We start from the raw sequence: 17,170 nt of genomic DNA, 5'->3' as shown, positions 1-17,170 counted from the left end.
GAAGAAATGTAAGGTGTGATTTTTCGACCAGCAGTGATCAGCATCACAGTTTGATTTCCACTAGATCAAGGTGGAGCTATGCCCTGGGCTTTGGTCAAGGGCAATTCCAAATTATTCTGTGGTATTTGCAATGTATAAAATTTTCTAGTTACAGAAAACAAAACCCTGTTCCCATTTACTGACAGAAAACTGAATGAAAGGCAACTAAAAATCATGCTAACTGGGAGCTAGATTTCGAACTTGGACGATTGGCTACCACAGAGAAATATCTATAATGCAAAAAGCTTACAAGAAATTCCATTCGCCAACTGAACAATGTGTTTTGATATTTTGGGTTGCGAAGAAATGTAAGGTGTGATTTTTCGACCAGCAGTGATCAGCATCACAGTTTGATTTCCACTAGATCAAGGTGGAGCTATGCCCTGGCCTTTGGTCAAGGGCAATTCCAAATTATTCTGTGGTATTTGCAATGTATAAAATTTTCTAGTTACAGAAAACAAAACCCTGTTCCCATTTACTGACAGAAAACTGAATGAAAAGCAACTAAAAATCATGCTAACTGGGAGCTAGAGTTCGAACTTAGACGATTGGCTACAACAGAGAAATATCTATAATGCGAAAAGTATACAAGAAATTCCATTCGCCAACTGAACAATGTGTTTTGATATTTCGGGTTGCGAAGAAATGTAAGGTGTGATTTTTCGACCAGCAGTGATCAGCATCACAGTTTGATTTCCACTAGATCAAGGTGGAGCTATGCCCTGGCCTTTGGTCAAGGGCACCTCCAAATTATTCTGTGGTATTTGCAATATATAAAATTTCATGGATATTTTCAATTCCAGGATAATTACGTCATTTAAAACTTGAAGGAGAGATTGTAAGAAACGATTGGTGTATATTAGGGAACTTCCTGTTCTCTAATATACACCAATCGAACAGCAGTGTCCACCTTGGAGGCCCATGAAATTGATCAAGAAAAAACGCGTTAAGAACACAGTCCCTTTGCCGGGTTTCCGTTGATTCACTCAGAAAGTGTATAAAATGACCTTTTTTTGTTCGAGAAATGCCCAGAGCGTAAGACGCATCGCTCGTCGGAGAAGCTGTTCTTCTTTTTCCTTCTTTAATAATGCTGTAATATTAACTTTTAATTAACCCAAAAAGCCTATGTTAAGTTATAAGGTATTTCTCCCACTTTCCTAGCGTCCTTCGTTGTGTAGTGATTCTGCACGCTGGGCCGGTATTCCAGAGGTCCGTGGTTCGATTCAAGGCGAAGGCGTTTGCAATTTTTCATCTTTTCTGCCTCTAAAAGAATCATAATGACTCTACAAGGGGCGCCCGAACTAAAAGGGTTGTGGATGATGATTCTCCGCACCCAGGATTTGGCGACTAGGTCCCCTAAAACCATAGTCGCCCTTTAAAAAGGGGAGTAGATAAGGTATTTCTCCCAGTTCTGTATCGTGCCTTCGTGGTGTAGTCGTTCTGCACGCTGGGCCGGTATTCCAGATATCCGTGGTTCGATTCCCGGCGAAGGCGTTTACTATTTTTCATCTTTTCTGCCTCTAAAAACATCCTAATGACTCTACAAAGTTTTTAAGTAAATTTTAAAAAGACAATCGATCTTAATTTTTTCGTCCCGAACGCTGGGCGACGTTACAGGGTCCGTAACAGATTTTTCCGGGCCTCCGGTTTTCAATATCCTGCATGCTGAGCAGTCAAGGCTTTAATCTCTTTTCTCTAAACATATCTTCTTTTAATTTTAATCTGAAATTTGTAGCCTAGTTTCGCCGCTGGGTATTAAAGCTCATTGGCAGGGTATTATAACAGCTACAACCAATCAATCGTTCATACAATCTTTTAGGATTATGCTGCAAATTTTATTAAGAGAAGAAGGAAAATAAACCTATGTTGAGTCTGGGAATAATTGTTGGAAAATAGCTGCTAATTCTTTATAATCAATCGGAACGAAAGAAATTGAATTTCTGTCTGTCTGTCTCTTCTTTTCCAAATCTTAAGGAAAAGGCGCGCAAGTGCAATGGCATGAAAACCTTTTGAAGGTGAATTTGTTTTAATTCCCCCCTTCTTCTTGTGTTTGTGCGTGTGTGTCTGTGAGAGGGAGAGAGATGAGGTGAAAATTTTTAAGCTGAACAAAAAGGCCTTTCTTTCTCTTTGTGTATAATAAGATGAAAATATTTTAAGCTTACGATATTAGATACGACTTTAGAACTGCATTGCAAGTTTGTTTGTATTATATGATTTTTTACTGTTAATTAATGGCGCTTTTTACGTGTACTACTCTTCGTTTACTCCATAAATCATTGCTTAGACAAGACGAGTGCTCCTTTTCGACTAAGAGCGTGATGATGCTGTGCTAGTTCCTTCTCCGTGTAGCTTGTTTTGTTTTGCAGCATATGTCCTTGATTTAGTTCTAGCTTTGTCCTTGATTTAGAACAACAGGAGGAATGAGAAGCATTTTGAAACTCTCGAAATGTCACCTTCGTATACTGATGCGCGGGTAATTTTTTAGTGAGCGATGTTTGTAAAGCTGCGTCAAGATGTTATCAATGTATAAACAACCAATGAATGGCAATGAATGGGAAAATTTTTAAAATATCTAAAACAAAATCTCTTCTTGCTCCTTTAATGAATTTATAAGGTCCAGCCTTCTAATCATGCTTTCGTGGTGTAGTGGTCAGTACACTCGGCGCGCATTCTAAAGGTCCGTGGTTCGAGTTCCGGCGACGGCATTGCTCATTTTTCATATCTCTGGCATAAAAATAACCTAATATATCTACAGTGCGTCCGAACTAAAAAAAAGGTGGTGGATGATGATGTTTCTCCACCGCCAGGATTTGGCGATTGGGTCCCCTAATCTCCGTGGCTCTTTAAAAAGGGGAGTATATAAGGTATTTCTCCCTCCTCCTTAGCATGCCTTCGTGGTGTAGTAGTCAGCACACTCGGCGCGTATTCGAGAGGTCGTGGTTCAAGTCCCTGTGAGAGCATTGCTCCTTTTTTATGTCTTCTATTTCGAAATAACCAAATGTCGCTGCAAGTTTATTTAATTAATATAACAGGAAATGAAAAAGAAGTATTGAACGCTGACAAGTAGACTTCTAGAGAACACTCGACATTTCTGGAGCGAGAAACGTAAGAAGATCAAATGTCGAACCAATAGTCGAACTCCCTTAGAACTCCCCAAACTGACGCCAGGAGGGCACGGTGGGGAAATGCAGTACTTACTTATTAACTGACGTTTGCTTTTTATTGTGATATTACTTGATTAAAAATTGAAATAATTTATAAAATATAAATTTGTATTTATCTTCTTTCCTAGGAATGGCTGTGCAAACTTCTTATGTGTATTAAAATGTATGCAGCAATGGCTAGTATAAACTGGATGTTCGTAGAAGGGTTGTTGCTTCATAGTCGGATCACTGTGTCCGTGTTCCAACAGGATGCTCCTTTCAAACTCTATTATCTCATTGGTTGGGGTAAGTAGAAATAATTTTATTACTGAGTGTCAAGTTTAACCTATCAACTTTTGCTGAGTGAATTCAACTAAAATAATTTTTATTTGAGGCAATAAACCTCATGAAAATATTAATAAATGATGAGTATGCTATTATTTTGCTTTTTAGCGATATATATATTTAACTCCAATGCCAAAATTTTCAGCCAATTTAAACTTTACAGCACTTAAACACTCAGAGGAAAAAGGAAAAAGGCCATCACAGTAAAAATTTCTTTCCTACTATAGATAAACCAAAATTAAAGGCACAATTGCAAAATTTATTTAATTCTGCTTTTTTTCAAAAAACCCTTAATTGGTTACATTCATGCAAGCAGCAAGTTCGTTCTACTACTTGAAAATTACTTTATTTCAGAATGCACAGATATAGAAATTATTAAAGACGAAGTTCTAGATTATTGCAAATTCAGACTTTGTAACACCTAACACTAAATTCAGACTTTCTAACACTCACCTCCAAATTTACCTAAAAATTAATTTTCTACACTTACAATTTGAAAAATTAAATTTCTGTTACGTTCTCAAGCACTGCAAAATTTTCTTCCCGGAAGCTGATACCAAACCATTAACAGCATTTAACTTTAAAAAAAAACCTAAGCAGTTTGCTTACTAATCACCATGAACTAAATGGAGCAACAAATATTGCAAATTTCCACAATTCCTTTCTTACGTTTGTTCTCACCACCAACACATAATAACAGGAAACTTGGATATCATTGAAAACTTACAACTTAAAGCGCTAATGAAACATGGAATAAAATTCAGACCTATCAGATACGTCAATAATAGTTTTTGCCACAAAAATATGTAAAATAGCATCAACAAATTTATGGTCAAAATTTTAGCATTCGACTTAGTTTACTTAATACTGCTCCTTTGAAATGAAAAGATGAAGTACTTCAACAAATTAACACTAAAATTAAATTTTTAAATTTTAACAATACTTTAAATTGGCCTAAACTTTTATATAGTATTAAAAAGCAATTAACGATCTCTAAATTATATAAAGCAAATAATAATTTTAGCATCATTTGAAAAATTTACTACAAACAAATTCTTCACACAGAACTTTACAACGTTAATACTTACCAACTAACTAACACAACTGAGACCTCAATCATAAACAAAATTAATGCATTTCTATAATACCCAAATATAACAGATTCGCTAAGCTTTATGCTTTGCTATTTCATGAAACACCAATTAAATTCAGATGCATAGCAAATTGCACTAATAATGACAAAAGAAATATAGATTTATGTTTTGCATAAAAATATATGAAGATTATGAAGATGAACATTTTTCTGTAAATCCAACGCAGCCCGATACTGCTAGCATAGCTTCATATTCCTGACAATAAAACACTAATGCAACAAAGATTGTAAACAGAGAAATTATGCATGAAACGCCTCATAGAAATAAAAAGAGCCTGATCCTTAAAATATGTTTTACAGAATTGCCTACGAAAGATAAAAGAAAAATACACCTTGTTAATTTAATTTAGAAAACCAGACAAAATATCTTTTATTGTGAGAATTGCTATGAATCAGGTAACACATAATGAATGTTTTAAAAAATGCTTTCCATTAAGATATATATTACTTACGAGGTCCGGTCAAATATAAATTATTCGTTTTTCTAGCAAAATTTATGTTTATAAAAAGATGTATATCTTATATATCCCTTTGTTATATATTATTCTACTTTTAAAGTACATTTTCCCTAAAGTTTTGGTAATTTTTCATTCCGTTCTTTCAGAATGTAGTTGTGTGGGTATCTAACCATTTGCGCACGAATGTTTCAACTTGATCTTCAGTCTCAAATCGTTAGCTCCAAAAGCATCTCTAAAGAGTGCAAATGTTTGAAAATCCAGAGTAGTGTCTCGCCTTAGGCAAGGAACTTCTAAGATTAAAACGAACTTTTCGCCAAAGCCGAAGTGGCTCGGTCAGATCGCAGAGGAAACATATACACGAAGTTTACTTTATAGAGACCATCCACGTTTGTTAACAGTTCAAAATTCCATGACACCTGCCTTTCTTTCGCTGTAGTAACATAAATCAAATGAGTGATCCTTGCATGTAGATTTATTAATAGATTGCTTGTTTTGAGTAACAAAATCTACGAAAATCTGAAGTTAAATTGAAAAAGTTAAATTGTCTTAAAATGTTATCAAAGAACGAATCCTCTAAGTTCTTTAAGTTTGTACCGTATTCCTCAGTTTCCTGTTCACCTGGAGATTTAGCGACGAGAATTGTCCCTCCACGATTTAGCGGCGCTGTAGTCCGACTGGTTTACATTACGTCTGTGGAAGCTTTGCTTCTTTGCGTGCAAGTTCTTTGCCTTAGCAGAGCTTATGCTTCCCGCATGCGCAGTAGACATCTTTTTTGGGTATAGCTTAAATTTTAGCTTCATTGTTTGACGACGAATACAGACTTTAGCCACTCACAGTAAACTGCTGAGGAGTGTGTGCGCTGTGTTGACGACGAGAAATTGAACAGAAATTTCCTTCCATATGCAAAAGAAAATTTTTTGAGCAGTATTCATAGGCCAAAATAGAAATAACGTGCTTTGCAATAACATACTGAACCAAAGCAATCCAACCAAGGTTGTTATGTCCATAACATAATGAAATCAATCGCATCACTTTACATTTTTCCCACTTCAGAAGTTTATATACCTTTCTACCAACATTTCGTTTTAGGAACTGATTTTTTTAATTTTATTGTAGTACGTAATATTTAATTCTTTCGCGGTACTTTAAAATTTTAACATCTAAAAATGTATCTGCGTGAAAGATGTGAAATTTTCAAAGCTTATGAAATAATCTTTTCTTTCAGTACAAGAATTATAAAAAAAACATCAATTAGACCAGTGGTTTCAAACTGATGGCCTCTAAAACAATTTATATGGCATTCGGAAGACGTTAACATTATATAGTTGTTGCGAGTACGGTGTTGCAAGTGTGGACTTAAAATAAGCAAGATTTTACTTATTTTAAGTTCGAAAGTACAAAGTACTTTTTACTTATGTACTTTGTAAATTTTTATAGCCTAATGTTTTTTAATTATTTAAAATATTTCAATGCTTGACTTTATCCCTAAGCGTTACATTACAGATCTAAATTTTTTGGGCAGATAAGAAACGAAACTCCTGGCGCCATCTATTCCAGAGAAAGTGAAAGAAAAGGATTTATGAACCGAATGAAAGGGATTTAATACGGATTAGAAAGAAAATCTGTTTTTATCTAATACTATTCAATCAACACCTTTTGAAAAATTTAAATAAAAAATTAATTCTGGAAAAGTCTTATTCAACAATAAATTCCGGAATTTAGAAAGAACTAGAAGAATAGAATTAGAAGAAAAGATCGATTTCGTGGAACTGTTTTCTAGAAAATTTTAATTTACTAAATTAGAATTCACAAGGATTTTTTGTATAATGTTTCTGAGTTTTGGACTGCTCTAAAAGAGAACTACGTATATTCTGTAGATTTTGCACAATGATATATTAGAAATATTGTGTTCTTAGCTCGATTTTACGCAGAACCAAATTCCATCCGATCTTTAAACGAGTTTTGCTCGAAACAAAAATTTGTCAGATTATCTGAAATCCTTTTCTGATCTTTCATTTCATACGTAAAATTTCCGTTCTTTCATATGTTAAATCTCTGAAAAAAACACACCAAATATGTATTCAGCACACAATTTAAATTATTAAGTTTTGTTGGTAAGGTAAATTATAATATTCATGATCCAGTTTATTAACCACAATTCAAATATTTTTCGTAAACTTGAATATAATATTGAGCAATGGAATTGTGGAAAGGTAAAAAAGGAGTGAACTAAAAGGTATTACATCTTCAGGTATTTATATCCATTTACTGGATTATCTAACTTGTTAAGTCAGGAACAAAACCAAATGGCAAAATCATATTGATTACATATACTGTATTGGGACACTGCATATACATGAACTGCATTGAGAGAAAAACATGAATAAATTTTCAGGTATATACAACGTGCAGAATTCAATACAGAGAGTTGAAATCTCCGGCAGTAACAACGCATCTTGTCAACTCCGGCATCGTGTCGAATTGAGCTTGGATGAGAGATACCATGTGTTTAAAACTCTGTGCCAGAGTTCATCAGTCGTAGTGGCTGACTAGTGGGTGGCTTGCCAGTCTCTCAGCAATCCCTGAGCAAATATGTTCTCAAGAGGTGAGTGATCTGGTGCATGTGCAGGTGAGGCAACAGTCCAACACCCTCTCTGTCGAGAAAGGGCTAAGGCAGCACAGGCAACATATGATCGTGTATTACCTTATAAGGTATTTTCTCCCTCCTTTCCGCATGCCTTCGTGGTGTAATTGGAAGCATATTCGACGTGTATTCGAGAGGTCCAGGGTTCAAGTCAGGGGAGAGCAATACACATTATTAAGGGTAGAGCCAGTTCTATTAGGAACAGTGACAACAAACGAATCTTTTGTTTCTCTACATATACTACCAAGCACCCAATGTTGGGGTAATACTCGACCACAATTACTTTTACTATTAGTAAACAAACATTCATCAATTTCCAGAATGCAATCTGGTGCACCTACCTTCTTGTTTGTTTTATTCTCCGTATCTAAGACACATAATTCATAGTTTCAGCATGTAATTGTTCCAATCTATAACAGTTTAATTCACGCATGTAATTGTTCCAATCTATAACAGTTTAATTCGCGCATGTAATTGTTCCAATCTATAACAGCATGTAATTGTTCTGTAATTGTTATTCACGCATGTAATTGTTCCAATCTCTAACAGTTTTATCAGATCAATCAAGTTCTTTTCACAAAACTTAATCGACGTCAACTCCTCGCACCAGCAGTATATGAATCTCAAAGCTTGAATAAAATGGAATTCTGCTTCCTTCAAACCAGTTTTCTAAGTCCCACTTGCTAATCACACTGTCTTGAATTACATTTCCAAAACGTACGTTTACCAAAATAAAGTTTCATATCATTCGAATTGGTACATTTTCGTTTTCTTTTTGGGGGGGGTAAATAATTTCGCTCCTGAAAAAAAAATAAAATTGCATCTTCTTCTGTGATTGGCAAATTCCCAAAGACGCTTTTTTGTAGCACTAAAAAGTGGCGTCAAAAATCAGCAAATAACAAGGCGAAAAGGAATCCAAAAGATTAACTGCGTGCGAACAACAGGATATCTTTTTATTGGTGCACCAGCGCAACTTCTCCTGCGGTAGCGTTAATACGTAAGTACTCAATTCTGTCCATCCAATATTACCTTGATAAGAATTTAATTGATAATTTATTTTGATCATAATAATTTGATTAATCTTTTCGCTTTACCGTTAGTTTGAGGCCTATTAGCAGTAGCTAACAATATTATTATTTCTCAAAAATTACTTAAATGTGCAATATTATCGTTTCTCAAAAAATACTTAAATTTTGAAAAAGTAATCGCAGCATTTCTGTCACTTAAATTTTCTTTGGGACCTAAATTTGAAACATTTGTCTTACAGAATGTATGTACCTATTAGCAGTTACACTCTTAGAAGTAAAAGTTCATATATATCGAGTATCATGACCTATGATTCGAATGAATATAACTTTTAGAAGAATTATAGTAACTTAAACCACCAATAATATGAAAAGATTATATTTCAGAAGGTTGATGGTAAAACTTGCGTTAAACCAAGTATATTTTATTTACTTTTCTCATTTAACTGGCGCATTTCACAAAGTTTACAGTACTTCGGAATATCTTGTACTCTTTCTACCCAATAATACTAAGCAGACAAAAAATTTAACATTGAGGAATACTGCTAATACCCAAATTTAAATTTAATTTCTTTTTAGTATTAGGACAGTCGGCTCTGGTCATGAAATTGCTAAGTAGTAGAATTTTCCTCTTGGCCAGTCAAATTTCTCTGACCATAGTTTCAGTACAAAGTGCTACCACACACATACACACACACAGAGTACACAACACACTACACACAGTTAAATTATTATTCTTTTTTATTATTATTGTGTTGTAATGTTAAATTCTGTTTTCTAACTTTCTAAGATATAACTTGAGAATGCATGTTTTTCGTCTTAAATTGCATTTTAATTTTTTCCACATTTATTTTTTATTACAAGTGCATAAAAATATTTGTATGGCTATAAAATTAAACTGAAACTTTTCTTTCACCATACAGTACTAAAAACAACTTACGTTTTATTTAAAAAAAAAGTGTAACTGTATTTATTGATTTTTATGTGTAACTGTATTTAACCATTCCACAGGTACCAGCAAATTGTTACTGATTCGCTTTTCGAAGACCTGCCCATTTTTCGTCAAAGTTTGATATTATATTATATTTCGTTTCTTTTCGTATATTAGTTATTGCATAGCTCTACAATACGAACATGTCATTTTATTTTATACTGCATAAAATACAGTTTCATAACTATTGTAGAGTCATTAGGATATTTTGATTCGGGTGACATAAAATGAGCAGTGCCCTCGCGGGGACTTGAACCTCGACATCTCGATACGCGCCGAGTGTGCTAACTGTTACACCACGAAGGCATGCAGTCCAAGAGGGGAAAATATCTTATGTACTCCCCCTTTTAAAGGGCGACTGGATAATAGAGGACAAAAAGCAAAACCCGGTGGTGGAGAATCATCATCCACCACATTTTAGTTCGGACGCCACTGTAGAGTCATTAGATTATTTTGATGGGGTTGACATGAAAATTGAGCAATGACCTCGCCAGGACTCGAACTTAACCTCTCGATTGGATACGCAGCTTTTTTTTTCCCCATCTGGTGCGGGCAGTTTTACTTTTCTAGTGCTTCATTCTTGAATTTGAGGGCTGTGCAATACATTATAATTTATCCATCATTCGAACGACCACACTTGGATGAAGACTGTAATCATAATTAGCATCGTAAGGAAATGCACCAAGATTTAAATCACCGTGCAGTGTTCAGACGAACACATTTCATATGACACATTGGGAAAATCGCATAAACCCCCTGCAGTTGGCTCCTTCGCAGAAACTGAAGCGGGAATGAATTAGTAATGCTTAGCAGTCTTGTCCACCCCCGACCGCACTCGTGGACACTTTGAAGAAGGGAAAAATTCTCTCGCAACTTAAACTGTTATGCAGCCTACCCTTTCCTCGAAATCCAAACATAGGTTGATCTACCAGTGTTCAGTGATTTTACCCCTCTATCGTCTCTTGCCCAAGTGTGAGAACAATGAAAGTGTCCCCTATCTCTTAAAGAGTTACATTTCAGTGAGCCGCTGCTATAAACACCTGGATTCGAAACAGGATGATCTTAGTTTCATATCCAGAAAATATCTATACATGGACTAGAGATGGACAACTTAGATCAGAACCGTTTGGTAACTAAATTAATCGAATCTTTTTTAAAACTTAGCTGTCACTAATAATTACCTCGATGAATAAGATCGGGAACAGGGAATGAATCGGGATATTTATGTTAGAATAGAGAGAAGCATGATAAGAATCGAATGAGCAGTGGGATCGGAAGAATCAACTCAGTCAAACCGCTAGTTTCTTCAACTAATTTTCTTTAAAATGTGATTTCGAGATCCCTAAAACCTCTAAAGTCGCTGAACACTGGTAGTTCGGTCCGAGGTTCGAATCCCGCGAACGGGCTGGCTGCTTGGGCATTTTCGTGGTTTTCCCCATGTGTAACGTGTATACGAACCAGTTTCCCTTAGAAAGTCCTCCATGAAGGCATCCCTTCCCTTAGGCACATAGCCCTAGTGTGCTTTGCCGTCTTTAAATAAACCAAACCAAACCAAACCCTAAAACCTCATTTCCAAAATGAACTGTAAATAAAATTCTAGAATAAAAGAAGGTTAAAAAAGTTAGGTAATTATAAAAATTAATCTTACTTTGACATGGGAGGATAAATATTTCTTTTTCTCCTAAAATGGCTATCGAACTTTCCTGACAAGCTTCCAACAAGAGCTCTTGGTGAGTGAACTCTGGAAATGCTACCGCTCTTTTTAGAGGAATCGACATTCCTTCGCTCAGAAGAATAAATAGTTTCTTTGAATCAGTTAACGAACGAATATTATACATATCTAATACGGATATACTGCATACCCCATAGTTAGTCCTTCACAAGGATATTTAATCCTTCAATTAGTAAAGAACAATTAATGAAGGATTCCTGCACGTACGTTTCTTGATTTTGATGTAAAAATTCTATTGGTATTTGGTACCTGGATTTGTGTACTTTTAATATATTATCTTAATTTCTTAGACATATTTTAATATGTAAGTATATATTAGTTCTTACAGATATCACAATAAATATTCTAGAGGGCAACTACTTAAAAACTATTCGATAGTCGACTAATAAAGGTCTTTAAAATTAAATAAAGGTGAAATATGTAACTATGACTATTAGAGGATCGCAATAATCGTGATAGTTATTAGTTCGTTGAATTAATGCTGAGATACCCAAGATAACAAGCATCTGTTTCTGCTGAAACGGAGTAAATTACTTCTCTTTGAATCTTTTTTAAATTAAAGGAATAAATATACTGTTTATTCTAAAGTAGATATTATTGGAAAAGCAAAATGTACACTCCAAAAAACAAAAACAAAAAAAAAGGAATAGTTATACATCTCAAATTCTACTAGGTCGATTGGCGAAATTCAAATTGCATTTTTCATGTCTCAAGAACGGGATTTAGGATATATCATTCTTCTAATATAGGTATTTTTACACAAAATAGAACGTTTCCTGAAATGACATGCCGGTTTTTTTTTCCGTATTGCTACTCTACGACTCAAATTACGCCTAGTTCTAAAATTTGCTAAATTTACGGAGAAATTTAAAGATTTATCTTGGCGTATTTTTTTCAGTTTGCGCCAAGACTAATTAACTTGGCGAACCACTTAATTTATGAAAAACAATTTTCCTTTCCCTTTTTACATTGTGCATGAGCGGCAAAAAATATCACATCGTTCCTACTTTCAAATAATTTTAACAAAATGCGTAAAACACATTTGATGTCATTAAATTTCAAAACGCGCCAATATATAAATGTCCATATATGTTCAGAAATTTTGAATAAAATACGCTAGTTTTTTGCCTGTGTGATTAGAAATACATACTCTTTAAGATGATGGCAACAATTTTATAGATTATTCAAAACGTTTTTTCGAAAAAATTATAAAAATTATTTTAAAATACAAATTTAAAAAATAAATCATAAATACTGGTGAATTATATTTTGAAAGAACCTAAATTTCGAAATTTGAAAGGAAGAATCAAATAAGGTTAATAAACAAAAGAGAGATTAGTAAATATATACCAAATTCAATTAATACTGAGGAGCTAAAATCTTGAGAGCTAATAGTTTAAAAACAACTCTTGCGATTTTTACAAAATTTGGCAGTTTCGCATAATTTGAATCATAGAATCGAAATATGAAAAACAAATTGGCATGTCATTTCGGAAAGAGTCCGATTTTATGTCAAAATACCTGTATTAAAACAATGTTATATATAAATATAATACATATCCTAAGTCGCGCTTTCGAGATACGAAAAACGCAAGTTGAATTTCGTCAGTCCGACCAGTAGAACGGGAGATGTTGCTTTTTTTTGGGGGGGGGCAGTGTACTTTGTTTTGTACACTAGTTATCATAAATTAAGGAAAAATCACAAAAATAGCGATACCTCCCTCAAAAATAAGCCAAACCGTGTAAAATTTGAATATGTTGCCAAGTAAGAGTAGCTGAGTAAAACTGCGATATGCAAATTAATCTGCTTTCGAAATACGTCATCTACGAGGAGCATAAAAGTCCATGTTTGAGAGCAAGTCCACATATTTCACTGTGACAGTGACATCAGAAATCTGAGATAGCGAATTCGTAACAATGACCTCCAGGCATAATTTGCCTGCAGAACTGCGATGGAGAGCCATTGGAAGACTAGAGACAGAACAGTCAAACAGAAGTGGCCAGATGGCTAAATGTGAGTCCTTCTGTGGTTCATAGACTTTAGAGGCAATTTCAAACCACAGATTCGGCATCTAGGAGGTTCAGCCAGGGACGGCCAACTACTACGACGAGCACCGATGACCGATATTTGACATTATGTGTACGCAGGAATAGAACCGCTACTCCGACTCTTCTTAGATCCTCCCTTGGTGCAGCCACCGAAAGGTTCATGTCAACGTCAACTGTGCGTAGAAGGCTTCACAAAGGAGATCTATATGTGAGGCGGCCAACCATTTGTGGGCCGCTCACGTCACGCCATAGGAGTAACCGTTTTCAGTGGGCACGACTACATGTCCACTGGACGCCTGATCAATGGAGGGCGGTTCTCTTTACGGATGAGTCCAGCTTTAGTCTAGAAAGTGATAGTAGGCGTTATTTGATATGGAGAGAACCTAGAACCCGTTATCATCCGTCAAACATCCGTGAAAGAGATGCATACGGAAGGGGTAGTGTCTATGTTTGGGGTGGCATCTCTTTGGGTGGACTCACAGACCTCCATGTTTTTCCAAGGGGAACCATGAATGCTCAGATTTATGGAGATGACAGACATCCTTGATGTTTATGTGCGCCCATATGCCGGGGCAATAGGTTTTGCTTTCCTGTTACAGGACCACAACGCAAGACCACACAGGATTCGCATCATAGGTGATTATCTTCAACAGGAAACAATTATGCGCATGGAGTGGCCAGCTCGATCCCGGACTTGAATCCTATCGAGCACGTTTGGGATGCTTTAGGGAGACGTCTAGCTGCTCTCAATCCGCCCCCTAAAACCCTTGTCGCGCTTCCAACTGCTTTGCAAGAGCAATGGCTCTCGCTTCCTATGAAACTGATAGACCACATAATTGAAAGCCTCACACATCGCTGTATGTGCTGTACTGCTTCTAGAAGCGATCATATTCCATATTGAAGGTACTTCCTATAGCAAACTGACACCTTCGATTTGTTCATTTTAGTCATGTGCTAATTTCTATACTACCATATTTGTCTGGTAATTTCTTTTTATGTTATTTGATACCTTACTATGTGTTGCATATTGTGGGTAAGTTTCATTAAATTCTACATGTAACTTTTTCAGTATTCGTGATTTTTTCTTAATTTATGATAACCGGTGAAGTTATGCTATTATGATTGCCTCTTCAATAATTTAAAAGGATTCAGATCTTTTGCAAAAATTTTCTTATTAGGTGATATCAGTGTTTTTAAAATAAACAGCTTAATTTTGTTTCTTTTTTCATGGTTTTCTTTTCAAGGTTTGCCGCTGGTTTTTGTGTCTACGTGGGCCTTTATTATGTCACGTGAGCTTCATACATCGTGTTGGAAAGGTTATGGAAAGTCCAATTATGTATGGATTCTAACTGGTCCTATGGTCATCGCTTTGCTGGTAACTTCCAAACTAAATCGCTTTATTTCTGCTATATGTTTTTCTTAATATCCATGTATGCATTACAAAAGCTTTTTATATTTAATAACTAGCGATGTTTTCTGTTTATGTTACATAGACCTTTATGTCTCCCAGCTCTGTTAATGAACTGAAATGTAATTTGAAAACTGTGGAGCGTACATTTTCGAGTTTGAAACTTAAGCCGGAAATATTTTTCTGTTTTTACTTCCTTCTACGAAGGAAAGGAAGTATTGTAATTACTGACGTAGTAAGTAAGTATTGTAAGTACTGACATAAAAAAGATGTATTGTAGTGTAGTAAGTAAGATGTATTGTAAGTGCTTATATAGGAACGCTGAAAAGTAGAATCATAGCAATGTTGCTTGGCGAACATACTTTATGCTTAGTGTGTCGTCACATATCGAAAAGGAAGAAGTAGAGCCTGATCAAATTTGGTTAATTCGTCTTTATTCTGATAATAATAACATTTCTGGACTGCTTCATTTCTATTAATTTATGCCACAAAGCTTGCGTAACGCGTATGACGGACGTAGTTATTTCGGAACCTAAACTCCGAGATCTGAAACCTTTGTAAAACCAATACCTTCCTCTTTGGTGATCTGCCATATTGGATAAATGCTCACTTCGCTTGTAACTCTGTTGCTGCTTGAACGCTATTTCTCTCTGCTCTGTTCCTGTGGCAACTGTGTTAAAAATGTAAATGTTCTGCAAATAGGCAAGATTAGACTGCCAAGTGAAGTGAACGGGTGTTCTAAATGTGAATTTTAATTATAATGGGATTTAATATTTACCTCGACTGCCAAATTTCTCATTCATTGTGGAGTTTTCTTCGATATGTATCTACGTTCTACGCCTAACAACATTTCTACGTCTTTTTATTTTTTTTTAATCACATACATAGCTCGATATATCTATATAGCTTCTCCTTTTTCCTTCCTACTTCTTGCGTTCTTGCTCCTTTCTTCTTCCCTTTCTCTTTCTTCTTCTTTTCTTTGTTCCTTCCTCCTTCTTCCCTCTTCTTCCTATTTCTTCTGTCTTTTTCCTTCTTTTCTTTCTTCCTTCCTCCATCTTCCTCTTTCTTCTTTCTTCCTTCTTTCTATCAAAATAAAAAGAAAAAAGGTTAATCCGAGCTTTATGTGTGGTAAACACAAACATCTGCGTTAAATACAGAGTACTTAAAGGACGGAGACGTAGTTATTCTTAGGTGGAGCAGCGCAGAAAATATGTTTCATGTAATAAATATTTGAATACCGTTAATTATTAAGTGTTTAATAAAAGTGAGTGATTAAAGTTCATACGTTTATGTTTCAGGTAAACAGTGTTTTTATGGTCAATATAGTCAGAATATTGATTACAAAACTAAACCGAAGCGTATCAGTAGAAAGCACGCAAATCAAGTAAGACATTATTTCATTCTTTCACTACTAATCATCCAACCGCTCTCTAACGAATTGAAAAATTCTTATAATGAAAATGACAGACCAACATGCATGTGTCTTTTATAAGTTCTGTCCATGTCTTCCATTCCCTAATGACCTCTCTCATATATTTTTTTTCATGTGTTAATATTGATATTAACTCTGGTACAGCGCACAGAAAGAATCAACATTTTTTTACTGCTCAATGATCTCTCTCTTAATGATTTTGATTATTCTTATTTTCGAAAAATTTACTTGCCCCCTCCGGCGTGTTCACTCTCAAACGTGGGGCGGAGTTGCACAGTTAATGGCGTGGTTCTGCACCTATACAAACTATGATGGAACTCTGTTATGAATCCTGCCCAGTTATACACTTATACCTGCAACCGTAAATATTTAACATTTAATAAGTTGAGTGCTTCTTTAGTTTTGTGTCTTTAGTTATATGAATGTAATGCAATTATTATTTTTTTAATGCCACTAGCTGCAGCCTCACGTCCACACATACACAGTTCTTCCTCTTCACCCTTTTTTTTTCTTCGCCATTTTCTTTCTCTTCGGCTTTCTGAATCATATTAACCAAGACTCTAACGCTAAGAGTAATAACTAAATTAACAACAAATAATATCTAAAGTAAACAACAAGACTTACAACATCCTAAGGATTGTATTATTACAGTCTTAGAATTAACAGTTTTAAATGTATAAAAATAATATCTTAACATGTTTCCTAAAATAAAAGTTTTAAAATTTAGAAGTCCACTTTAAATTGCTTCACA

General features: G+C 35.0%; 1 protein-coding gene across 1 annotated transcript in view; it reads left to right on the top strand.

Moving 5' to 3' along the window:
• The window catches only part of LOC118202472 (corticotropin-releasing hormone receptor 2-like), a 438,714-nt gene that overhangs the window by 387,840 nt on the left and 33,704 nt on the right, over positions 1-17,170 (top strand). Inside the window, exons 6-8 of the mRNA XM_085821190.1 lie at positions 3,332-3,488; positions 14,824-14,954; positions 16,286-16,371. Coding sequence (XP_085677316.1) covers positions 3,332-3,488; positions 14,824-14,954; positions 16,286-16,371 — 374 coding nt within the window. The remainder of the gene's footprint in view (positions 1-3,331; positions 3,489-14,823; positions 14,955-16,285; positions 16,372-17,170) is intronic.

The sequence above is a fragment of the Stegodyphus dumicola genome, chromosome 7, assembly GCF_044657685.1.
Source record: "Stegodyphus dumicola isolate Sdum_Otavi_A_Nest chromosome 7, ASM4465768v1".
NCBI classification, from domain to species: domain Eukaryota; kingdom Metazoa; phylum Arthropoda; class Arachnida; order Araneae; family Eresidae; genus Stegodyphus; species Stegodyphus dumicola.
Note: the sequence above shows the minus strand (reverse complement) of the source record. Positions and strands in the feature narration are given on the sequence as shown.